This window comes from Larus michahellis, chromosome 2 (assembly GCF_964199755.1).
Source record: "Larus michahellis chromosome 2, bLarMic1.1, whole genome shotgun sequence".
In the NCBI taxonomy this organism is placed as follows: domain Eukaryota; kingdom Metazoa; phylum Chordata; class Aves; order Charadriiformes; family Laridae; genus Larus; species Larus michahellis.
The window spans coordinates 1,769,169-1,794,344 of NC_133897.1; the positions used below are offsets into that span (position 1 = coordinate 1,769,169).

At 53.7% G+C, this 25,176-nt stretch overlaps 2 protein-coding genes across 2 annotated transcripts in view; both read left to right on the forward strand.

Annotated features, from left to right (window-relative positions):
- Positions 1 to 9,963, forward strand: part of KIF9 (kinesin family member 9) — a 37,477-nt gene extending 27,514 nt beyond the window's left edge. Inside the window, exons 19-22 of the mRNA XM_074573863.1 lie at positions 1,788 to 1,967; positions 3,700 to 3,815; positions 6,972 to 7,076; positions 7,521 to 9,963. Of these exons, the coding sequence (XP_074429964.1) occupies positions 1,788 to 1,967; positions 3,700 to 3,815; positions 6,972 to 7,076; positions 7,521 to 7,628 (509 nt within the window). The 3' untranslated portion in view covers positions 7,629 to 9,963. The remainder of the gene's footprint in view (positions 1 to 1,787; positions 1,968 to 3,699; positions 3,816 to 6,971; positions 7,077 to 7,520) is intronic.
- A 1,758-nt stretch (positions 9,964 to 11,721) lies between these two features.
- The window catches only part of SETD2 (SET domain containing 2, histone lysine methyltransferase), a 74,052-nt gene continuing 60,597 nt past the window's right edge, over positions 11,722 to 25,176 (forward strand). Inside the window, exon 1 of the mRNA XM_074573859.1 lies at positions 11,722 to 12,077. Within this exon, the coding sequence (XP_074429960.1) occupies positions 12,040 to 12,077 (38 nt within the window). The 5' untranslated portion in view covers positions 11,722 to 12,039. The remainder of the gene's footprint in view (positions 12,078 to 25,176) is intronic.

Sequence of the window (25,176 nt, forward strand, 5' to 3'; positions counted from 1 at the left end):
TGAGTCCTCCACACTTCAGCCTCATTGAGTCGTGCCACTGAGGCTTCACGTTAATGAGGTGAGCTGCCATCAGGTTGATTCCTCACCCCACGCTTTGATGGATCAGTCAGTGCAGAAATCACGGGGAGCAGACTTTCCCTTACCGTGGCGGAGATGTACCGCATCTCCTACGGCTTGATTTCATCTAGATTAGGGTCTAGGAAAGTCAAAATCCCAAACTGCAAAGTACTAGAGGGAAAAATGGGGTAAGCGCTTTCCTACTTTGCTGCGGCAAGATGTTTGTTAGGTGGAATATGCCTGGATGAGACTAGGAAGTGTGTCAGGTTTCGTGCTCCCTGCAGCAGGACTCCCAGGAGTCGGTGCTATCGCGTTCTGCAGAGGAGCGGGGAAGAAACGCCTCCGGGCACGGAGAGAAATCTGAAACAAATGGCTTTAATAGCGGCATGGTCTGGAGTGCTCTGCCTGGGATGGTGAGGAAGTAGCAGTGGCGTTCCTTGCGTGCAGGGAGGACAGCAAAACAACTCAGTTCTGTGAAAATACAGCCTTAATTATTGCCAGGCAATTAGAAGGAAATAAGAGGGAATGAGAGAGAAAAGAAATGGTCACCAGCAAGCAGGCCATGACCAGCGAATGCGGGCTGGAGAGGCAGACCCGGGGTGAATGCTGCTGAACTGGCTTCCATTTCTCTTCCTCCAGAGAGACTTTTATGACCATGCTTTGCAAGGGGCCTCTTCCCATAGGGCCTGGTCCTGCGAGATGCAAAGCTTTTTTGGCTAAATGATGAGCAAATCATCTTGAATCCGTGTCGAAGTGAGGGTCTGTCGTTTCATGGACTCATTGCTTCTCTTGGGCCTTTGCTCTTTATGATGACGTCTACCAACTGGTGGTTTATTGGGGGTGCTGGAAAGCACAGGAATAAACCGATTGGAAGGAAACCAAGGAAGATGTTTATCATAGGGAAGAAGCAATGGCTTAACTTTCCCCAAAGGGCTGACCAGCCCTTTGTCTCAAAAACCCTTCCCATGGCTGCCCAGGGAGTTTTTCAGCAGCAGCCATAAAAGCTCTATGTGATACCCTCCAGCAGGCTGCCACGTGGGTGTCTCTCTGCAGAGTCACACAATCACAGAATGGCGGGGGTCGGAAGGGACCTCTGGAGATCACCCAGTCCAACCCCCTGCCAGAGCAGGGTCACCCACAGCAGGTGGCACAGGAACGCATCCAGGCGGGTTTGGGATGTCTCCAGAGACGGAGACTCCCCCACCTCTCTGGGCAGCCTGTGCCAGGGCTCTGCCACCCTCAGGGGAAAGAAGTTCCTCCTCATGTTGAGATGGAACCTCCTATGGTCAAGTTTGTGCCCGTTACCCCTCGTCCTGTCGCTGGGCACCACTGAGAAGAGCCTGGGACCCACCCTTCCAGTATTTATAAGTGTTGATAAGGCCCCCCCCCAGCTGTCTTTTTTTCCAGACTGAAGAGCCCCAAATCCCTCAGCCTTTCTCCATCAGAGAGGTGCTCCTGTCCCCTCATCATCTGATCCTTCCTCTTCATCTGCACGTGTCCCTGCTCCAGGAGGACTGATGTCTGAGCGGGTTCAAGAGTTCAGCAGCGATTTCTGCCCCACACCACTCCAACACTGCCTTTATTTGTAGAAAGCATGTCTAAGGAAATGTCAATTGTGTGGTTAACCTCAGTATAACTGGGTAACTACCGTGTGGTTCGAAGTATAATGACTGTTCTTCGTCCCTCGCCACCCTCACAAGAAACCTTCATTTCCTTTTCTTACCCTCCAGGAGAGTATGTCGATGACAAAGGACAGATCATAACTGACGAGGAGGAGTTTTTACTCATCATGAAGCTGAAGGACCTGAAGGAAGAGTACAGGTCTGGTTATGCTGAGCTGCAGGACCTGAAGGCAGAAATCCAGTACTGCCAGCATCTGGTAGACCAGTGCCGGAACAAACTCATCGCAGGTACTGGTTGCCAGGGCACTTGCTGAACAGCCTCCAGTTTAGCTGGGGGGCTTGAGAGCAGCTCAGTACCGAAACACTTCTCAGACACGGTACATTTAAGCCAAGCCCGTGTCATCCTCTGTTGGCATTTTTCTTGTGGCCTTCCAGACTTGTTTTTTATTGATGATCGGGGTTTTTTGGTTGGGCTTTTTTTTTGTTGTTTTGTTTGACATAACACCGAATCGCTGCAGATTCTCTCTCGCAGATAACGACATACCGCCCCTTGGTCACACCGCTACGCGCAATGCTGCGGGTAAAGGCCTTTCACCGTGAAGTTGACACTAACGCTCCCGCTGACGGCCCCGGTTCTCACCCTGGATTTCATTTCGTAGAGATGGTGGCTAAGGATCTGCACTGGGCCAGGGGTTTTGGCTCTGGATTGCAGATGTCTCCTCTGGACCCCCGTGAGACCGGCATTACTCAGGTTCCAGCCTTGCAGCACGGGCGCCTTGGCAGGAAGCCGAGCTTGGTCATTTCAGCGTGTTCTTCACGAGTGCCACCCTCGTGGTGATGAGTCACACCTCTGCTCAGGGTGATCCCTGCAAATTCGTGGTGCGCTCCGCTGCAGGACGCTCACTTTGGGTCTGTGGTAACGGGAGTGCGGTCCTGTTGTATCCCCAGCTTTGTCCCGTATGACGGAAGGCCGTAGGTGTACGAATGCCAGAGTCCCGAACATTTGGATGCTGTGCACACGGCAACGCTTTATTTTCTACAAACTTGCCAAAGCACAACTTGTATCCATCAGTGCATCCCATGCTGAAAGAAATGCGTGGCTTCTTCCAGGAGATAGAGAGGGCCAAATCGTAATTGTGCAGAAACTTTGCCACTGGTTTGCGTTGGACACCAGGTTTGGCATTTTTTGGGTGCTCCAGGTGTTTGCTGTTTGTTTAAACATACCGGCACGGATTCATTCGCTCTCTGTGTCAGCCCGGAGAGAAAAGGTCATCTCAGAGCTAAAATTGGGGTAAAAAGTCAGCGGTGTTGCATCATGTCGGCCGTACCGAGCGGGAGCAGGGCTCTGCCTTTAACCTTGTTTGTCCTTCATGGCTCCCACGACAGAAAGTTGCTGGAGTCCCTCCTGGGTGGCGCTGCCTTCTTCGGGGGCTGTGGGCTCTCCCACTCCGTGGGGAAACGTGCCAGGGGAACGGAGCAGAGCACAGCCGCTTTGCAGCAGGCCTGTGGGAAATGCCCAGGATTAATAAGGACAGAATTCCTGCTGCACCTGCCGTCTGTTATCACCGGCTATCACGGGATGGAAAGCGGCTGTGCTTCTTTAGCGTTTGGAATTGAAACCTGAGCCCCAAAATATGCTGACCGTTCAAAATGACCAGCTCCAAGCTGGATGGCTCCACGTCGCCGGGACGCAGGAGCAGTGCCACCTCGCGGCCAGCCACCTCTCGGGCTCCACAAGCCCAGGGCGACTGTCCCCAGGGCCAGCCACCACGTCCCAGCCGCCTGGCAGGCAGCGAGGACAGGCAGCAGCCTCCCCCAGCACAGCTAGCGGTGCCCTGTCCCTTTGAACTAACGCTTCTAATAGTTTGAAGCTCGGGAGCGTGGAGTTCTGGGGTCCCGTCGGAGAGTTATAAGAGCACTGAGGTCCCACCTGATCCATGGGTAGGGAGCCAGAAGCAGCCCACCCATGTCTCCTTGGTCATTACAGCGCTGTTTATCCCGCCCCAACTTTGCCTTGCAGAGTTTGAGGTCTGGTACAGCGAGTCCTTCCTTATTCCCAAGGACGTGCGGGAAGCCCTGAAGCCCGGTGGCAACATCGGACCTGGAATGATTCCCATAAACAGAGTCATGTGCCTGGTGAGTTGTCCTGGCAGCTCTGCTTATTCTCCTTGATAACCGCATGTGGCGCGGTAATGAGGGCACAACCAAGCCCGTGGGAGGAGGAGGGCATGGCAGCTCTGCTCCTTTCTCTAAGCAGAGCGGCTGGCGTTGAAATGCTATCTGCTATGATGCAGAGAGCAACTATCTGGAGATACATCTTGCTTTCACATTAGCTTTACCATTAAAAGGCTAAAATAGGACAGAGTGATTGAAGTACCCCGTCATCTGCTGAGTATCAGTAATCAGGCAAACTGCCCAGAGGTGCGAGGGGTAGGCGGGAGGCTCGTTTCCAGGCCGTAGGATCTGTAACGTGTACAGCTATTGTGTTTCGTGTTGTGGCAACTGGTACCCAGCCAGCCCTCTGTTTAGAAACCACCGCTCTGGGGTAACCGTGGGCTTTTGTCATTCCTGACAAAGAACATTTCTCTTAAGCTTCTCATTTCTCTTAAGCGTTCGCATCTACCTCTGCTGTGGGGACAGGCTGAGGGAGCTGGGGGGGTTCAGCCTGGAGAAGAGAAGGCTCCAGGGAGACCTTCCAGTCCCTCAAGGGGCTCCAGGAAAGCTGGGGAGGGACTCTGGAGCAGGGAGGGGAGCCATGGGACAAGGGGGCAGGGTTTTCCACTGACAGAGGGGTGATTGAGATGAGATGTGAGGCAGAAATTGTTGGCTGTGAGGGGGGTGAGCCCCTGGCCCAGGTTGCCCAGAGAAGCTGTGGCTGCCCCATCCCTGGAGGGGTTCAAGGGCAGGTTGGACGGGGCTTGGAGCAACCTGGTCTGGTGGGAGGTGTCCCTGCCCAGGGCAGGGGGTGGCACTGGATGGTCTTTAAAGTCCCTTCCAACCCAAACCATTCTATGATTTAGCAGATTTCTTCTTTGCGTTATTCTCCTCTGAAGTCATTCCAGTTTTTGTAAAGGTAAGACTCAAAACCTTCACGCTGTTTGTTAGGAACGCGGTGGCAGTCCTTCCGCTCCGTCTGACACCACGAAGCGATGCACGGCAAGGAGGGAAACCCCACCCTGGCTGCAAGAGGGAATCAGCCCTTTCTTTGTAGGTGTGACGCTTCTCCATTATTGCTGCTCAACCTCAGCAGGTGGCAGAGAACAGCATGTGAGGACAGGTCCTAAGTCCATCTCTCCCAGGAACTCGTCCCCACCAGGAGCAGGGGGCATCTGCAGGCATTTGGGAAAGAGAATGAGCAGGATGTGAGCTGTGCGACCCCGCTTCTGAATGCACAGCCCCATTTCTAGCCACCGAGTAGTGGGGGACAGGATGGCTTTGGCTTTTGAGGAGGAAAACAGAAAAGGAACTCTTTTGTCTCCAGGTGACATTATTTTGACTGTAAATCTCAGTGAAGCATTTTCTTTACTCCCATTGAGAAAAGGCATAAAAAGGGTTTTGAAGCCGATCAGAGACAGGTTCTTCCCATCCCACTGAATTAGTTCCCTGGAGAGGATGAATAACAAACATGATGTGAGAAAAAAACTATGTAGTGAGTTTACTTTTAAGCAGGCTGTTGTGATCTACCAAATGGTGGAAAATTTCAGCTACAGATACAGACCCGTATGGGAAAGAGCCAAAAACCCATCCCAACCTGAATCCCTTTCGATAAAGAGATGCACCTAACGAGGTCAAAAGGAAAACCCTGACTGACTACACGAGTCCAGGAGGGTCGCTCTTTGGGGAAAAAGAGGAAATCCATCACTAATAGTCACTTTTACTAACCCAAGTTACTCAATATATTCATAGAAACTCCCTTAATGGTTTCCAGCCCTGGATGTCTTGTCATCGCATCAATTCTAAGCCCGAAGACGAATGAAGCGTGCCTTTTAGCAATGCTCTGCAGCTGTGTCAAGTTGTTGATGTTACAGGCAGAAATATTCAGGCGGAGGATAAACAGTGTTCCTGGTAACGTTGCTCAGTGCTGGTTTCTTAGAATCATAGAATGGTTTGGGTCGGAAGGGACCTTAAAGATCATCTCATTCCAACCCCCTGCCCTGGGCAGGGACACCTCCCACCAGCCCAGGTTGCTCCAAGCCCCGTCCAACCTGCCCTTGAACCCCTCCAGGGATGGGGCAGCCACAGCTTCTCTGGGCACCCTGGGCCAGGGGCTCACCCCCCTCACAGCCAACAATTTCTGCCTCACATCTCATCTCAATCTCCCCTCTGTCAGTGGAAAACCCTTCCCCCTCGTCCCATGGCTCCCCTCCCTGCTCCAGAGTCCCTCCCCAGCTTTCCTGGAGCCCCTTGAGGGACTGGAAGGGGCTCCAAGGTCTCCGCGGAGCCTTCTCTTCTCCAGGCTGAACGCCCCCAGCTCTCTCAACCTGTCCTCAGAGGATTCTTCTCCTGTTCCTTTTACTGGGCAGTTCACTGCAGCTACCCAGTCGGTGTCACTGGCCATGCCAAGACCCACACTGGCTCTGTGAGGGAACCACCTCATTTTTCTTTGGAGGTTTGTTTCCTACGTCGAACCATTTGCCAGACTGTCTCTTTATTTGCCATTCTCACCCATTCATCCAGGGTGTGCGTCTTTTACTCTTGGCTTGGTTCGGTTTGGCCGCTTGCCTTTTATCACACCGGAATTTCAGTGTCACCTTCTCCAGGCTACTCATGAACCCCCCCAAGAGGTGACCTAAGAACCTGCTAGAGCTAGCCTCAAATCCAGCATGAAAACATTATACCCAAGGTGATAACTTAAAAAATTGAACTCCCATTCAACCCATGTTCCTCTTCAGTGCACTCATGCCTTCCAGGCGGTTCCCTGGAGAAGTGTGGGCATGGACATCAGCTGGTTGGGCTCAGGGAGGACCATGCTGAAGCTCAGACCTCCTCCAAGCTGTGACATTATCTTGCAGTGGAAGGAAGACTCTCCTGTGGGTAGTTACGGGCAGAGCATGGCCATGAGAAGAGAGCTGATGGAACTCCCTTTGGGGTTTTACACTTGCAGGTAGATTTTGCCCAAAGTCCTGCCCAAATCTGCTCATGTCAGGCATTGGAAGGGAGGACCTCTCACTTCCAAGGCTTTGGAGAGACTGTTGAATCAGCGTTCAATGTGGCAAACGGCATCGGTTGACCTCTGTGTCTCCAGACGTGTGGTTTTTTCACGCGGAGTGGGGTCTGTCTTTCTGCTGGCAGGAGGAAGACGAGCAGGAGAGGTTTGAGCGGATGCAGGAGACAAAGCTGCCGGCCTGCCCGGCTTCGGGCTCATTCCACAAAGCCAAAATGAAGATTGATCAAAAGGTAATCTCAGCTGGTCTTCTGCTAAAAACCAACCTCAGCACTTCTCACTGCGTGTTCCTTCCCGGCAAGATACCACCGAGGCCCTGAGCTTAGCAGGACTTCACAAAGATCGGGCATTTATGAGGGTAACGGGGCTGCACAACTATATCATTTAACATTTTTAAGGAAAAATATCTCAAAACCAGCCCTTCAGTGCTTGGGAGGAGAATTTCCCAGGGCTTCTCGTGCCCTCCTTTGAGCCTGCTGGGATCCGCCACCAGTAGAGCAACGCTGGGTGTGATGGGGCTTATTCGGGCAGCTTTTTCCGGCACCGCTTGGGAAGGTGTTTGGGTTTGGTTTTGGGTTTTTTTGTTGTTTTTTTTTTCAGGAAAAAGCTTTATTGGTGAGAATTCTGCTCTGAAAACCGAGCTCACGTTAAAAATGCTTTTTGTTTTCCGTTGCCAGCACGCGTACACCAGAACCGTGTCGTCCCTCGAGCAAATGCGCAAGAAGCCTGGGCTCATCACAGCTGCTGGGAAGAATAAACCCCTGTCGTTTCTGCGCGTCACGTAACGGATCCGGGCTCAGCCTGGAACCCGGCATTCAACACAAGTGACGTCACCTCGGAAAGTGCCCTGCGTTCATGTCCACAATAGATTTATCAAAAATAAACGGTAGGGGGGAAAAAAACCAAACCCACCCCAAGCACCTAACTTTTGTGCAGCTAGACTGAGAGTTATTGGTAAGTGAAGCCGCTGCTTCGACGGGAAGCAAGCCGGGGAGTTCAAACAGCGACGCCTGTTTTTCTGAGCACCTCTGGAAAACGCGGCGTCCCGATGAGAGAGGGGTGTTGTGGACAACCTGGGCTGCTTCTGCCTCCCTCCTCCCTGCTGCCGGAGGCAACGGCCTCCTGGGCTTGTCCTCAACGGAGCGTCAAGTCGCATCTTTGCTAATTTGATGCTCTGGAGGTGGATCCTGAGGAGCCAGGTTTGGGTGGGAACCAGTCCTCCCTTGGATCGAAGCAACCCCGGGGCGTTTGCGCTCCTGGCGAGAGGAAGGGGCTGGAGAGGCGCACGCAGCAGAGCAGCGTTCCCGTCACCTGCCTGGCGGGAGATTTACAGCGGCCTCCCCACCTCAGTGCAGCAGGAACAGGGCAGTGTTTGCCCACCGCTTTCCGGGAAAGCGATTCAGATCCAGGGGGGAGATCACGGTGCCCAGCAACTGGAAAGCTCCAGAGGATTTCAGGCTGCCGTTATCTTCACCCACAGAGCCGAAGGCCTGCTGGAATTCCTCCTCCTCCAGCACCAGGTGGAGATGGGAAGTTGATTCCAGCTTGGCACATGCCAGGGAAGTTTCTACACCAAATATCCAAGCCAAGAGAGTCCCATATTCTCCTCCTGCTGCAAATGGTTCACCACCACATCAGTCTTGCCGGGGCAGAGCTGAGCCGGTTCCTGCGATTTACCCAAAATGATGAGAAACACGTGTGTTCAAGACCAGGCCGGATGGAGCTTTGAGCAACCTGGTCTGGTGGGAGGTGTCCCTGCCCAGGGCAGAGGGATGGGACTGGATGATCTTTAAGGTCCCTTCCAACCCAAACCATTCTATGATCTCGCAGGGGTCCCTCCAACACCCAGCTCGCCCAGGGCAAGTCTCACGCGTGGGCTGGCCGTGCCGCTGGCTGCCATGATGTGAGGGCGTATGGATCTGTTCTCCTGGGCAATGACAGCAGCACGTGTCCTCTCGGGAAGCTCTGGTGATCGCAGGTAGTTCCTCAAACTCAACCTGCCATCAGCGTTGGCTCCTCCATCGCTCCTCTCCACCTGTATCGCAGCCGGGGCTCCGAGGAGCTGCGGATGAACGTGGGGCCATATATACGTATGTATATATGTGCCGGTCAAGCTGCAGCCTCGGCTTAAAGGAGCTCCTTAGGGTCCGGCTCCTCCTTGGGGTTTCTCCTTCTTGTCTCCGCAAGGAAGAAAAGCATCAGCCATGATTTTTGTGTCTACTACGTGTTTTGGGTTGCCCTTGGCACTCGTCCTCTGTGGCTCCAGCCGGTGGGTGCTGCTGAGCGCAGGGTCCGGTCTGCGTTCAGAGCCGCAGCCCCCAAGAGCTACGGAATTATTTGGGGAGCTGGAAGAATAATGTGGAAATTGCCAAAACGCGGCATCCCATGCTCCGCGGCCATCGGGAGCGCCCTGGCCAAAGCCTGGTGAATCATTGGGGTTACTGGAAAACCCGCTGGCACGTCACTGGGGTTACTGGAAAAGCCACCGGCACTTGGCTGAGCCATGGGATGGGGAACGGACAGCCCCCGCTGCCAAACCCCGCACCAGCCGTGGCAGGAGCATCCCTGAATTACAGTATCCCAGGTCAGAGGTTTTCCGCATGCCACCTCTGTTTATATGGAATGCTGGGAAAATGAATTAGTGCAAGCTGTTGGGTTTGGTTTAATTGGTTGTAGCTCACCCCTGTTACTGTAACAGCACCTGCGCCCCAGAAGCGCTGTGGAGAACAGCCAAGAAACCACCTTTTCTTTGGAATTATCCATTTCCAAAGGCTTATAAAGCTGAATTTCCCAGGAAAACGCTTCCACAAGAACTGAGCTATGCCTTCCTTCGACCTTCTCCTCCATCCACCCCTCCTTCCCTTCCCCCTCACGCTTCTGCACGAGTGCTGCTCGGTGCCACCCACCCCGTCCCTGTGAGTCCCTGCCAGCCCAAATCTGGAAAAAAAGGCAAGAAATCTCAATTTTGGATGCTGCAAACATACTTCTGTGGCTCCTGCGTGGGCGGGATGGTCCTACTGCACCCCAAAAGCAAGCTCCTGGGGTGCTCCGGCACCGTCTCCCTGGAGGAGCTCTCCCCGGGGCTTGGGAGGCTGCTGAAATAAAACAAGGTCTGAAAGGACAAGAGCAGTTTTTAGTGATTTTTGTGGATTTTTCTCTGGAATGTGGCCTGGGCGCTGGCAGGGCCTGGGGATGGGCAGGGCCCTGGGCTGTCCCAGGTGTGATGCCGGGGGTGCCCGTCATCCTGGGGGAGATCCTGGGGTTATCCCAGGGTGCCAGAGTCCCGGGAGTGATCCTGAGGTGCCGGTAATCCCGGGCGTGTTGGTGTCCTGTGGTGCCAGTGTCTAGGAGTCAGGGCAATCCTGGAGGTGATCTGGGAATGCCACTGATCCCAGGGGAGATTCCTGGGATGTTGGTGATCCCAGGGGGAGATCCTGGGAGTGCCGGTGATCCCGGGGTGCTGGTGCCCCGGGGTATGGGAGATCCTGAGGGATGCTGGTGATGCCAGTTCGCTGGGGTACTGGTATCCTGGGGGTCACCCTGATGTGCTGTGGGTGATCCGAGGTGCTGGTGATCCTGGGGAGATCCCAGTGTGGTCCCAGCATTACCAGGGAGATCTTGGTGACCCCATGGCTGATCCTGGTGTGGCCCCGGTGCCTGGTGTGGCCCCAGTGATCCCAGGGGTGATCCCGGTGTGATCGCAGTGAGATCCCGGCGGTCCCATGGCTAATGCCAGTATCACCCCAGTGCCTGGCGTGGCCCTGGTGATCCCAGGGATGATGCTGGTGTGATCCCGGAGAGATCCCACCCGTCCCATGGCTGATCCTGGTGTGTCCCCGGGACTTCCCTGCCTGACCCCGCTGAGGTCACGGTGATCCCGGGGGTGATGCTAGTGTGGCCCCGGTGCCTGGTGTGGCCCCGGTGATACCAGTGTGATCCCAGGGGTGATCCTGGTGTGGCCCAAGTGAGATCCTGGGGATGATGCTGGTGTGGCCCCAGTGATCGCGGGGGTGATCCTGGTGTGGCCCCGGTGCCTGGTGTGGATCCGGTGATCCCAGGGGTGATGCCGGTGCGATCCCAGTGAGATCCCGGTGTGGCCCTGGTGCCTGCTGTGGCCCCGCTGATCCTGGGGGTGATCCCTGTGTGGCCCTGGTGAGATCCCAAGGGTGATGCTGGTGTGGCCCCAGTGCCTAGTGTGGATCCAGTGATCCCAGGGGTGATGCCGGTGTGATCACAGTGAGATCCCGGTGTGGCCCTGGTGTCTGCTGGGGCCCCAGTGATCCCGGGTGAGATCCCAGTGTGGCCCCTTGTGTCTGGTGTGTATCCAGTGATCCCGGAGGTGATCCCGGTGTGATCCCAGTGAGATCCTGGTGCCTGCTATGGCCCTGGTGATCCCAGGGGTGATCCCGGTGAGATCCCGAGGGTGATGCCAGTGTGGCCCCCGTGTCTGGTGTGGATCCGGTGATCCCAGGGGTGACGCTGGTGCGATCCCAGTGAGATCCCAGTGTGGCCCTGGTGCCTGCTGTGGCTCCAGTGATCCCAGGAGTGATCCCAGTGAGATCCCGGTGTGGCCCCGGTGCTCCCGGGGGTGATCCTGCTGCGATGCCGGTGTGGCCCCTGTGCTTGCTGTGGCCCCGGTGATCCCGGGAGTGATCCCGGTGAGATCCCAGGGGTGATGCCGCTGTGGCCGCGGTGCCTGCTGTGGCCCCGGTGATCCCGGGAGGGATCCGGGTGAGATCCCGGGGAGATCCCGCCGGTCCGGCGGCTGCTGCCGGTGTGTCCCCGGGACTGCCCTGCCTGAGGTCCCGGTGAATCCGGTCCGGTGCCGTCCCCTCGCCCGGCGGCGCGGCTGCCCGCCCCGGGGGGAGCGGAGCGGAGCGGCGGCTGCGGCGCGGCGGCGCGGCGGGGAGGAGCCGGGCGGCCGGGGCGGACTCGTCGTCGGGCGGCGGGCAGGGGCAGGGCAGGGCACGGCGCGGATGGCGGGGCCCCGCCGGCGGCCGCTGCAGCGCGGGGCCCGCCGGAGGATGTGAGGCGGCGGCGGCGGAGCCGAGCCCCCCGCCGGGCTCGGAGGAGGGCGGAGAAGGGGCCCTCCCCCGCGGCGCGGCCCGGCCCGGCCCGGCCCTGCCCGCCCCAGGGGCCGCGTCTGCCGCCCCCCCCCCCCCCCCCCCCGGTCCCCCGGACAGCGCCCGCCCGACCATGGGGGACTTCTACGACCCGGAGCACCCCACCCCGGAGTAAGCGCTGGCCGCGCCGCCGGCCGACCCCCTTCCCTTCCCCGGCCCTGCACGGCGGCCTGAGGCCTGGCGGGCCCGGCGGGGTAGGCCGCGCATCCCCGGCCTTGCGTGAGCGCCGCGGCCGGGCGCCGGCGGGCGGAGGCCGGCCTGGGGGTGGGTGGTGGGTGGCTGGAGGACGGAGCGGAGCGGCGGGGGGTGGCGGGGGTGCCGGGGGGCTGCCCTTGCCCTCCCCGAGGTGCCCTGCGGAGGGAGGGAGGCCGGGACACGTCCGCACTCACCGCCCGGCCTCCCTCGGGGAAAGCGGCGGGGGGGGGACGACATTTTTCCGCACCTTTTTTATTAGTATTTTCCCCCCGGTGTGCGGAGGAGGTACCGAGTCCCGGCTGTATTTCGCCCCTTCAATCCCCCCGGCCGGCCCCTGCCCTGACCCCATTTTCTGACAGGAGGAAGGAGCCGGGCAAAAAAGGAGGTGGGGGGGGAGTAGGGGGGAAGCAGCCCTAATGGCCGGTGAACTCCGGTTCTCCTCTGCGCTGGGGATTTTCACCGACACCCCCCGACATCGCTTTATTCCAGCTTCATGCCTTCTTCTCAGCCAGCCCTTCAGTTCCTGCTGGTGGCGGTGGGGTTTCTTTCCTTCTCTCCCCCCATCCCCCTTCCTCCTCCTTGTTGGTTCTGAATGCTATTTTTACATTTTTTTAGACTTCCTTGGCGAAGGATTGGGGTGCCTGGTAAAACTTTGCGTGTGCGGCATCCCCGACATGCGGCTGGGGTGGAAGGAGGCAGACGCCCGGCGTGCGGCACCTCCGTGCCACCGTTTGGACTTGGAGGCAAAGCTAAAAATGGCGTGTTTTTAACCCAGGACACCAGAGCAAACCTTTTTTGAGCGAAGGCGACAGAGTTCCGCCTGTGCCCACCTGAGGATCCGTTTCAGCTGAAAGGGTGCCTGCGGCCCGGCCGTCTAAAATTAGGGAGAGGTGGAGGATTTCGTTTTGAATTCAGGTTGTGTTTTGCTAGACATGGCTCCTGCCTTTCTCCCCGGGACAGGAGAGCCTGGAGCCAGCCCTGCACCTGATTTACTTGAGCTTAACCCCAGTGGGGAACGACGGTCCCATCCTGAGCCACCCTCCGGGTTCAAACGACTTTCCTATCCGTCCAGAAAGTTTTAGCCTCATTTAGGCATTTCACCTTTTTAGTTTAGAGCGCCAGGGGATCCTATCCCCGGGGGCTGGGGTGGCATTTGGTGTCAAACCAAGCGTTCCAGCCAGCGTGACGGTTAAAAGCGTACACGTTACATCCCGCTGCCGCTTGTTGTCTAAAACAATCTGGAGTGTCGCAAACCCAGACGCTTGAAAGAAGCCAGAGAGCGGTTTGTTTTAGCAGCTTTTTAAAAGGAATGCTAATTTATTGGTCTGACTTTAGGGGTTTTCTTGGGGCGGGTGTTCCCGGTTGGGTCTCTGGAAGCTGTCGGGAGGCGTTCGGATGTTTTTAGGAGCCGTGTCTCCCCATGCCTGCCTCGAAGCCTGGTGTTCCGCCGCACGCCTGAGTCGCCTTCGCTGCCTTGTTGATGGCGTGTCTTATTTAGGACGCGCTCTTCCCAGCACGTGTGCTTTTAGCTTGAGAAAAGGATTATTTGCAGTCGCTCGGCGATGGTTTTCTTCAGAGGCGGGGGTACCTGGTGCTTCGTCATCTCCTTCCCCGCTCTTGAATGTCGCGATATTAGAAATGTCTTGTACGGTGCGTCCCAGGAACCGCTTCGGTATTTCCAAAGCGCGGTTGGTCGCTGTGGTGGAGAGCGTAGTTGAAAGCAAACCGTGGCGGCTGCGGGACATTTGGTGCTGCCAGCGATGGTGGTTTCCCTCAGCCCTGTGCCTGCTGTGGGGTGTGACGAAGAGGGGGTCTGTGTGGTTCATTTTTTGGAGTAATTGTCTTTGTAGCTCGTAGCGTTGGAGTTGTGCTGCTGCGAGACGCGGGGGCTTGGAGGGCGCTGGTCGCAGCCCGGTGACACAAGCAGAGCCCGGTAAATGGTCAGGCTCAGCCTTAATTTTCATGGGAATTATTCACAGAACGGTTTGGATTGGAAGAGACCCTTAAAGATCATCCAGTCCAACCTGTGGGCAGGGATGTCTTCCGCTAGAAAAGGTTGCTCGAAGCCCTGTCCAATCTGACCTTGAATGCCAGGGCATCATTGTTGCTGAGGTGGAGCTCCACACTGGCTGTAGGAGGTGGGATATGGAGCCGGGGAGCTGGACTACGGGCACTTGTGTACGTGCTGATGGAGTTTACCAGAACTTTCCTATTAGCAAAGAAACCCCGTCCAGCTTTCACCTGGTCGGTCGCTCTCCACGTCCCACTCTGCAGCCAGAACTCAGGTTCTTGAGAACTTCAGCGTCCAGCAAAACCAGCTCGCCTCCCCTCTTTGGGTGCTCACGTTGGGGCCAGCCTGAGTCCCTGAGCTCGGAGCTGCTACCAAGCTCCATGAGAGGTCTTCAGCTTCTCCGTGGAGCTGCCTGACGCCGACCTGGACCTACTTGATGGATGTTTGTGTCGTAGGCTGCGAGCAGAAGAAACTTCATCTCTTCGTGCTGTTGCTAGAGTGGTGCAGCAGATGCAGCCAAACCTGTGATGAGTGAGTGCTTCCTTCGAGAAGACACCGAGATCATCCCTGGCCGCTGCCTTCCGAGGGTGGAGAACCCTCTCAAACAAGTGACACGTTGGTGGGGTCGTGGCGTGGGGCGAGATGGATTGGATTGGGAGTCCCAAGGAGTTCTTCAGCTGGTGTCTGCACGTTATGATGGAAACCAAAGGTGCTGCAGCAGGTTCCCTTGCACACCCCATGGCATGAAATATAAATATATTTCATATTTATCCGCTGCTGCTTCTGCGCTCTGCTGCGGGTCGACCTCCCCGGCTTGAATGTAGCTCCATTTTGGGGGAAGATGGTCTTCCTGCCATCCCGTGTCTCCACAGGCCGGTGACGGTGGTGGAGCTTGGTGGCACTCACGGGTGGTTTGCTGGGGTCGGGGTTTAGGGCCGGTGCCTTTGAGAAACCCAATGATTTTGTTAATGCGACTCGATGTGGATTCAAACAGTCTAAAACTTCAGGGTTTTGGTTGTGGCTATTACAGCGTGGGGTTTTTTTTCATGCGCGTTGCAGCTGTGGAGACTCGTTGGCCGTTCACCGTTTGTGCCACTTTGGGACTTGAGCACGCTTCTCGTAGGCATCTGGATTCTGTTTTCTGCTTTCCTCTAGGGAAAACAATCGGTAACGCCGGTGCCCTCGGCACAAGGCAGAAGCTCCTGGCAAACCTACTGTGGTTAAATACCCAAATTCGGGTCCTCGAGTGTGTTCCAATCCGTTGGGGAGACGCTCGTGGAAGGGAAGGCTCAGTTTTACACCCGCATTTCTCTCCGAACGCTCCTCCCCTTTATTAAGGACACTAATGATGGTCCCATGGGGTGCGAAATCGAGAATAGTAAGGGAAAAACTTGGTTCTCGCTGCCCAAGCGTACCTGAGGGTTTTTCAGCTCCGCGCTTAAGCCTTAATGGCTCTGAAAAGTCAGTTTATTTCAAGAAAATTCTCTTTATACGTTCAAATTTCTCTCAGTCACAGGAGGAGACCTTCATCTGCTCCCCTGGCCGGCCAGTAAGTTATCAGACAAATTTCTCACTTGGGTTTATTATTTTTGACGTCGTTTTATAACAATTCCCAGCTGGACCTGAACTTTCTGAGGCTGTTTGCTTGCGATGGAGCTGAATTGAATGAGGTCGTTGATCTCCAGGTTGGGGATCTCCAAGAAGGAGACGTGGACGCCATGCAACGTTGCCCGTTCCCTTCTTCTCTTGCCTTTTTCCTGCTCCATGCACAGTGCGTTTTCGGTACCGTTGCCCACTTCTCTTAAAAATGAAGCCTGAGGGTCGTAGCTTTGCTCTTGGAGAATTCGTCTTCTCCCTGGTTTTTGGTACCCAACTTTGGGTCTTCTTACCCTTGTTGGGTTTTGAGGGAGGAGGACCTCTTCTTGGCTTGGCCTTCTACCCTGGATTCTTGTGCAGGTTCCATTCACCGCTCCTCTTCCATCTGCTTGTGGTCCAGAAAGGCGCCGTGCATCACAGGCAGGGTAGATCCGCAGCGTTCGGCTTCAGGGGAAATGAAAAAAGGGAGGAGAAAAAAAAAATAAAAAATATGGGTCCACGTTTTCACTTGGAGTGGTTGAGATCCCTGTGGTTTCTGCCAATCCAGATGCCTAGAAATCGGGAAAGCGTGCATTTTTCCAGGCGCTGGCTGCGTGCGAGCGGGCTGGGAATACTTTTTCCCTTTGGTTTTTCGTATTTTAGGTCCGTGGGTCGGCGGCGTTCCTTTACGGTGGAGTGAGTAAGGATGGAATGATGCGTGCGAACGGGACAGGGAAAGTCACGGCCTCGGGATGCCTCCCTGGAAGGGTGTGCTCCAGCCGTTGGGTTTCTCAAAAATGAGGAAATTTAGCAGCTGTAGGCTACCCAGGCAAGATATTTTGAGTTCCGAGTCATTCCAAGTACCTTTAGTCACCCGGACACATGCACGGATAATTACACACTCCGCACTTAATATGCAAGAGCGGCTAATATATAAACTCGGCTCTCCTAAATACTACGCTTAGGTGATCCCACGGGAAAGAGGTGGAGGAATCCCTGGTTTTTGAAAGGGAAAAGGCTTTCAGGTGCTTCTCTTGCCTTAATTATTTCTCGTTTTCCCTCTGCAATTGAATATTTTCCTTGCAGTGGCTCAGAGTGGGTAGGTGACAGCCTTCCGTCGACGTCCTGCGTTAGAGACCGGGTGACGTAATTCTAAATATAATTTGTTTGCGTGTATATTTAGACAGAGAGGGAGAGGGGGTTTATAAACGCCTATTTTTACTAGGCGTAGAAACGTAAAGAAAAAATCAATGTGTTTGCCGCGTGTTTGGGTCAAGCGGGGGTCCCACAGCAACCGGGGACAGGTTTTCCCCTCGTTAGCTCTCGTTTCTTCTCGCCGTGTTAAACTGCGTTTAATCTCACTGAAATAATTTGATTTAAAGCTCTCCGTTCGCCGGGAGTTGGTGTTAACGGGGGGAGCTTGGGTTTATTTTCTTTTATTGAATTGAGAGCGGCTCCCGAGATGGCTCCTGCCGCCAACTTAACCTGCCGGGCAGGTTTGGTAATAGAAGATTAAACTTCATCTATAATCATGTTAAGAAATAAATACGTTAAGGATTTTATATTGAAGCGGCCACCTTAAGCCGGGCTGGGGCGTTGCAGTGTTTTATTTACGGCACTTTTTCGGGGCGCGCGGGGCGAGGTGCCGTTTCTGCCCTGTGAAATCTGAATTTAGGGACCACCCGACGGTGGGAAAGCATCTTCTCCTTAAACCTGGGGCGAGTTTAGGGTAAGGACGGGGCGTTTTGCGAAGGTCGACTTGTAATGTGGCGAGTTACGGAAGCGTTTGGTGGCACGTGGCGTGTCTGAATTATAAGGTGATCTCGGTAGGGTGGCTCAAGGTGAAAAAAGTAAAGTAAAAGAAAAAAAAAAAAAGTAAAAAAAAGTCCGCTGAAATGGAATGTTTTTAGCTCCGTGTGAAGCTTTTAGGGGACATCTTTCACGAACCTCTTCTGCTCGGGGGGCAGGGGACGGGGCTGCTCCCGCCTGATGCCTGTTTTGGGGAGAAGGGGATGCCGGGGACCACGAAGGTGACACGTCTCCACGCTGGGTGACGCGGGTGGCATCCCCCTGCATCCCAGCGTGGCCAGCGCAGATGTTTCCACCTCACCCGGTGCCACCAGGCTCATCGGGACCTCCCCGTCTCCTCCCACCGGTGCCGTTCGCCTTCTCCTGCCAGCAGGTAGACTTCCAGCAGGTAGACTTCCGCGAGCCCAGCCCGCCCTCCAAAACGGGGCGAAATCTTTATTTTCCAGGCATTTGAGGAGACAAAGGTGCCCTGCAGTGCCAGGGGAGGGGGCGGCGGGAGCGGGGGGGAATGTGTCATGCAGGCTGGGTGATGCCTCAAAAAGGTCAGTTTAGGAATTTGCTCGCCCGTGGAAGGAGAATGCGGCAGGTGAAGCGGGATGGCGATCCCCGCTGCTGATGGTGCAGGAGGTGATGGAGGGGTAGAAACCCCCCTGGTCCAGAAATACAGCGGGCGAGGAGATGGGGTGGGCAGAAGATGGGAGCCGGTGGGCTCGGCCCTGCGGAGCGAGTCCTTCCCGTCCCCAACCTTGTGCCCTAGAGGCAGGGGCATTACCTTTTTCCTCTGTCTGGGGGGGGGGGGTCCCCCCTTTTTTAGCGCACAGACCTAATTACCCAGAGCCATCGCTCAGGTCAGATGAAGCCTCAAAGTCTCTGCGTGTCCAGCTGCTCATTTCTCCGCCAAGAGTGAAGCCCCGTGCTGGCGGCCGGTAGTAACGATTGTAAGTCAGCTTAGATATTTTTATTATTATTATTATTCTTATTTAAAAAAAAATCGAGCTGCTTTCAGGTTCCTCGCCTTCCTCTGCTTCCCCCTGTCGCTGGGGAGGAGCGCTTCAGAGGAGCGTTGGTAGAACTGGGAGCCTCGCGTCGCGCGGAAGCTGGCCGTAGCCGCCTGCTTTTCATCCGGATTGAAATACTGAAATTATTTTCCTGGTAGCGAACACCTTTTAACTTCGTTAGAGCAGTTTAGTTCAGCGCGCGCCGAACTTTTTTCCGTTTTGCAGCCCGGTGGTTGCACGGGATGGGGATTTGAGGAAAATTAAAAAAAAAAAAAGCTGGGTTTTTTTTTTTTTTAATTTTCTTTTTTTCCTCCTAATTCCACTAATTCCTTTTCCTTCGAAGCCTGGAAATGTTACCAGTGAATAACCTGGCAGCGCCTGCAGATGCTGCGTCAAAGGTGACCGTCCCCACCGGGCTACGACAGCGGAGGCCGGACGCGAGAGGGAGTTTTGCAGGAGGCTGGCGCTCGCTTTTCTCTCTTTTTTTTTTTTTTTTTTTTTCTGAACGAATTTGTGTTTACCACAAATCTGCAGCGGTGTTACAAGACATTGGCTGCTTCTGGCTGGTGGCAAGCAATTTTGGCTTGTGGGGCCGGTATCCCCAGAGCATGCGGGTGGGGGTAGCTGGGGTGCGTAAGCCAAATTTAATCCTAAAAGCGGTTTCGCCCTGGTAGAAATGGCTTTGGTTTATGGTTGTACCGTGGAAGTGCCTCCGCTGAAACCGGCTTCAGGGTCTCGCTGCTTCCAAGGCTGGTTATAGATGTATGAAAATGCCCGAAAAGCCTGGAAATAAATAGAGATGGGAATGGGAGGGGGGGACAGGTTAAAAAAAGTGAGGAATGGGGCTCCCCGCCGTAGTGACTTGAGGTGGGAGCCGACCCCGAGCTTTTAACCCCGGCTGTGGGAAGGAGGGTTTTAATTTCAGCCTTTCGAGGGGTGAGAAATTGTGAGGCGGCGTTTTGAATTGTGAGGTGAGGATGATGAGGGAAATAACGAGCTCGCCTTCGCCCCCGCTTCCGAAAAGCCGCCCTGGTTTGAATGGGTAAAACTGCTAAAAATGGTTAATGTGGGTGGTTTTGGGTTTTTGTTGTTTATTTTTTGGGTTTTTTTTTTGTCCAACTCCCCCCTCCGTCCATCCCACCGAGTGGTACCCCACGGCGGGGGGGGGGGGGGGGGAGCCTTATCTCGCCATCCCGCATCTTCCCCCGCTTGATGTTCCTGGGGGTGGGGGGGTGTGATAAACCCAGCCTCGTCCTTCGCCCGCATTTTGGGAGTTAATTGCATCAGGTGGGGGGGGGGTGGGTGGAAAGGCAGTTTAAAGAGTACCTGGTAGGTGCGAAACACCGCCTTTTTGGGGCTGTTTGGTGTCCAAAGGAGGTGCTTTTGTGGCCGGGATTACCTGAAAAGCGACTCCATTTACATTTTGATGATGGGAAGCTGCCGCTGAAATCTCTCCTTTCCCCCCCCCCCGCCCCCCCCCCCTTTCCGAGAGGAGGAAGAACTTTTGCGGGGACCGATGCTCCGGCGGCGCTGAGCCGGGAGCCGTGGTTTGGAGGTAAACTCTGTGTGTGTGTGTCGGGGGGGGGGGGGTTTATGCCTTTTCTTTTTGGCACCGGCGCTCTCCTGTCCCCCCCCCCCGCCCCGTCCCACCTGGCCTCGTCCCTTCCCGTGTGGGTGCTGTGGGGCTGAGCCCCCCCCCGCCATGGGCACGGCCTGCCTTCTCATCCTCGCCCCTCCAAGACTTCGCTTCTTCTTTAGCGGCGGTGAGTTGGGGAATTCCCGGGCAGTTTTAGGGAAAGAAGAGGATCCCGCGATGCTTTTATTGGAGCAGGAGACTGGAAACCACTGGAAATTGGTTGGTGGGTTTTTTTGTTGGTTTTTTTTTTTTTTTTTTTTAACCGGCTCTTTTTCCCGAAGCAAAAGACCCTCGCTTCTCTAAACCGCTAAGATTACTAACGCACAGATAGCTAAATAGTTAATAAATTAAGCTTTAGCCAAAAAAAAAAAAAACAAAACAAACCCTCAACCTGTGGCTTTCCGCATGCTCCTGCCGATGTCTCGTTTCTCTGCCCTCCTTCCTTCCCAACAGGAGCAGCAGCAAAACCAAATTGTTTTCAAAAATCATCCTTTTCCCCCCCCACCCCCTTTTATTTCTTTCCCTTCTCCATCGCCGGCGGATGGACCTGCCCCGGGAAGTGTCTGCCCGGGTTCCAGCGGACCCAGGGCTCAATTCCCAGTTTGGGCAGAATTCCCTTCGCCGGAGCTTTCAGCTGGCAAAGAACAGGCATTTTAACTCATGCCATATATATATTTTTTTTTTTAGCCTATATTTTCCCCAGCTGCGGAGAAGGGGGTGTAAAATGCTCAGAGTAAGAAGTTTATAGCGCCGTGAGTTTTCCGTAGTGTGTTGTCGTGCCTCTCGGATCTGCTCCCGGCGGCTCTTCTCCAGCCACCCTGGGTTGGCCTGAAGCGGAAGCTACAACAGTTGAGTTTCTTAATGTCCCTCGTGCCATATTAAAATGGTCCGTGAGAGGGTTTTTTCTTGATTTGTACAGTTAATTTCACAGGGGGGTGTAGTAGGAGGGGAGCGTTCACCGATGATTACAGGTGGGTCCATACGTCAGTCATCTATATTAAAAGAAAAATCCCTTTCTGGCTCGTTTGTGACCATGCGGGACGTCGCTTGGCCCTTATCTTTTGTAAATGAAACAAGAAATATTTCTTTTCAGCCATGTTCCGCTCCTTGTTTTCCCGGCGTCTTCAGTCCTCTCTCTCGCTTCTTTCCTCTTTCAGCCGGGGAGAAATGGCATCTCTTCCCCAGCTCCAACCTTAAAACTCCAAACCCGGGGAGAACGTTGGTTGTAAAACCAGCAAAGGCTGGTTTGGGGAAGGAGGGGGTGGGAGAGCGGGAGCTGGGGGACGTGCTGCGGGGCCAGGTATGTGCACACAGCTTGCCTTGACCTCATTTTCTGGCCACCTTGGCTTGGTTTCAAACCTTCTGTTTAAATAAGGTGATTGATAGTGATTCCCAACCCGCCCCCCGCCACTCCTGGGTGTGCTTTAGCCTTTCCTCTCTCTGTGGCTTTTTGAGGGAAGGAGCGGGATTGTCTATTAACTTCCCTGCTTTTTTTTTTCTTTTTTTTTTCTTTTCTTTTTTTTTTTTTTCTTTTTTTTTTTTTTCCCCTGGTTGTACATTATCTGGCGGTGCGGTATTTTTGGGACACGTTTGGGCGTTAAAAGCGCAGCACTCGACAAAAGAATTCGCTGCCGTTTAGCGCCGTGTTTTAGCAAATCACAGGGATCGTTGCACGTTTGTCCTTGGTTTTTTTTTTTTTTTTAATCTCTAGTCTCTCTTATTAGAAGTTTCTAATAAGCCGAGCAGGCGATAGCACTTCAGGCCTGTAGGTATTTTATGAAATCGTTGGGGTTTGAGGGTGGCAGGAGCTGGAACGAGAGCGGGAGCGAGTGAACATCTACGGCGTCGTGGTGCACGGTGGCGGCAGAAGCCAGGAGGTGATGCCTTCCAGCGCTGGGCCAGACCTTACCCTTTCTGTCACCAAATCTGCCGAGATATTTCCTTTTTGGCTTTAGGATCTTGCTGGAACTGCGAGTTTCCACCCGAGGTCTTGGTATTTCCTTCTGGTTGGCTCAGCCCCGGCGTTGCGGGTGAAGGTTGCGGTGGTAGGTGCTGGTGGATCCATGGGCAGCTCTGGAAGTCCATCAACGTCCCCCAGGCTGGTGGGACATCTCTGGCCAAGCTGGGCTAAACAAAACAATCTGGAGGTTGGGATTTCCTCGGGGTGAGTGCTGAGGATTTGCATTTTGTTGCCTTTCTTTGGAAAAGAAAGGTAATTGCCGAGGTGGGTTGGCTTTCAGATGGACCTATGCTAATGCCCGCACAACACCCCCATCGGTTTAAAGCAAGGTGTGCTGATGCCTCCTCACCAGGGGGCTTTCTGGGCCCCCAGGGTTGTTACTCTTGCAGATGTTTAGATAAGAAGAGCTTTAGGCTTCCAGATTTTTCTCTCTTAAGAAGAAAAAAGAAAAGAGGACACAGGGCAGGTGAGGCTTTTCCAGCACTTTTCATTTAGGCTTCAGTAGCCTGAAGGCTTTTTTTTTTTTTTTTTTTTTGGTTTGGTTTTTTTTAGCATAAGCAAAACCTGCCTATAATTCAGATTACGATGTGGATTACACTTTAAAGAGGAGAGGTGTCTCCTTCGCAGCTGTTTAAGCATCTCAGAAATGCCGGAGCTGCGGAACCTCAGAATTAAAATATGACCTTATTTTTTTATTATCATGCCCGTGCCAAACCTGGGACATTTCCGTGAGCGGGAAAGCAGAAGGAACAACAACATGGAAAAAGAATGCCCTTATCAGGCCACTGATAAATTTAAAATATAAATAATTTTGGGTCGAAATGTGGATCCATAACCTTAAAAAAGCCTTTTGTGCAGCTGCCAGCTCCTCTGTGCGTCGCGGGGATTTGGGATTTAGTCGCTGCCGCGGGTTGGTGTTGGGTTCAGTCGCGCGTTTGTGGGGTGTGTGCGAGCGCGTCTGCCTCTTACCCCACCAATATTTCTCCTTAATTAATCAGCTCTGACTCCCAGACTGGCTAAATTGGTCTTTTAAATTCTACTTTAGGTGCAGACTGATTTATTTTTATTTATTTATTTATTTATTTATTTATTTATTTTTAAAAATACTATTACATAGGGCTGCTGTAGGTAAATAAAAGATGGTACAGTTCCCTGGTTTTGTTTTTTTCCCCTGCATTCTTAAAAAATTTATTTATTAACCACTTGTTTGTAGAGGTCTTCGGTTTTGCTTCGAGTTTTATTTTGGGTTTTAACAAGCCCTTCCTCGTGAAGGTCGCAGAAACGAGCCAATAAGCGCCCAAATTCAATGCTAATTTTAATTAAGTCTTCCTTTTATGTACCTGCAGAGAGCAAGGTGCGGCCGGAGGGAAACAAACGGGATTGATCTAAACCTCCGGGGCTGGAAACCTGCTGGAAAACCTCCGGCTTGTGCCTTTGGATGGATCCCCAGCTCCTGTACGCTCTTGTTGTGCCGGGTCTCCTGCGTGCCGGCTCCTTCCTCAGGCTTCTACCGGGGGGGGGGGTCGGTGTGGGGGGGATTTTATGTAACTTCAAACCCAGCGTGGGGGGAATTTGGCAATAGGTTTTCCGAGCGAAGAACGGCGTGTTCACTAATTTTGGAAATCTATTTTTATGTATATATATTTTTTTTTTTCGATCTGGGGCGAAGGAAGAGGCTGTAAATGGGAATGGGATCCATAACCGGAGGCAGGTACCTCCTTTATTAAGGTATAATTAATATATTAACCGGCGCGAGGGCACCCGGAGCCAGGTGGGACAATTTGCTGCTGCTTTAGCTGCTGATGGAGGGGTAATTCGGGAGGGATGAGCGTATAACTGGCTGAAATACCTCTGCAGAGAGGGAATACTGCTGCTCCGAGAATCCCGTCTCCGTCCTGTAGGAATTAAATTGTTCATATAGGCATCTAGGAGTACACAAGGTATTACCAGTAACGTCACATCTGCTTCGTTCGTACATACTTTATTTTGAACAGCCAGTTTAATTCATGCAACGTCATCTTTTTTGTCCCTTCTTAACTCTTTCCTGCCTTTTGATATTTTGATTTCTCCCTTGCCACCCTTTAAGCTGCTCGAATTTTAGCAGTTTTCTCCCCTCCGAGGGCTGAGGAGTCTCCCTCCCGAGTGCTTTTGGAGCACCAAGATCCTAACGCAGCTCACTTTCTCCCGCAATATTTTCTCTGGGATGTGAAGGATCTCAACGAGCTTTTTCTTCCTCTTCAGCGTATTGCAGTTTTCTTGCCGTGCCGGTGCTTTGCCGTCCGCCTTCGTGGAGCGAATCTTTTCCAGGCGGCGGACGCTGAGGCTCCTCTGCCACCGTGGCGGTGTCTTCTTCGGGAAATCCGGTGCCGCAAGCTTTGGGCAGGATGCTGAACGTGGAGCTGGCTGGGATCCTGCCGCGATTCCTGCTGTTTTGTAGGCATGCCCTCTTGGAAGGGAAACTTTTATTCTTAGCTTTTGGGTTTTGGAGACGTCTGCTTTGCGCGCTTGCCAGCATTTTAGCTTCATACTGGTTTTATACAAAGTTTCGGCAACAAGAGCGAAACCGGATTGCTAAGAGGAATTATTTCCTTTATTCTTACAGCATATATATTATTATATACCTATTACAGATATATTGCAGGATATATATTACAAATACTAAACTTCATTACCTGTCTCGCACCATAGAGCTACTTAAATCTGTGTTCTTGTCTATAAAGAGACGGTTCTTTCTTTTTTTTTTTTTGGTTGAGGACCATCGGCTTTCGTCTGTTCGTTGTTATTCTGTGCTGTATCACAACGCGTCTGGTTACGGACGTGTTGAAAATCTTCGTAGAATCGTTGAGGTTGGGAAAAGACCCTTAAGATCATCGAGTCCAATGTTCATGTTGGGTCTTGGCTGGGCTAGACCTCAGCGCTGTTCTCAGCCCTTGTCAACGCTTGCATCTGACGCTCAAAAATACCCGATTGTCAACAACGTCGGTGTCCTGGAAGTCTAAAACTCCACTTTTTGTGATCCTAAAGAT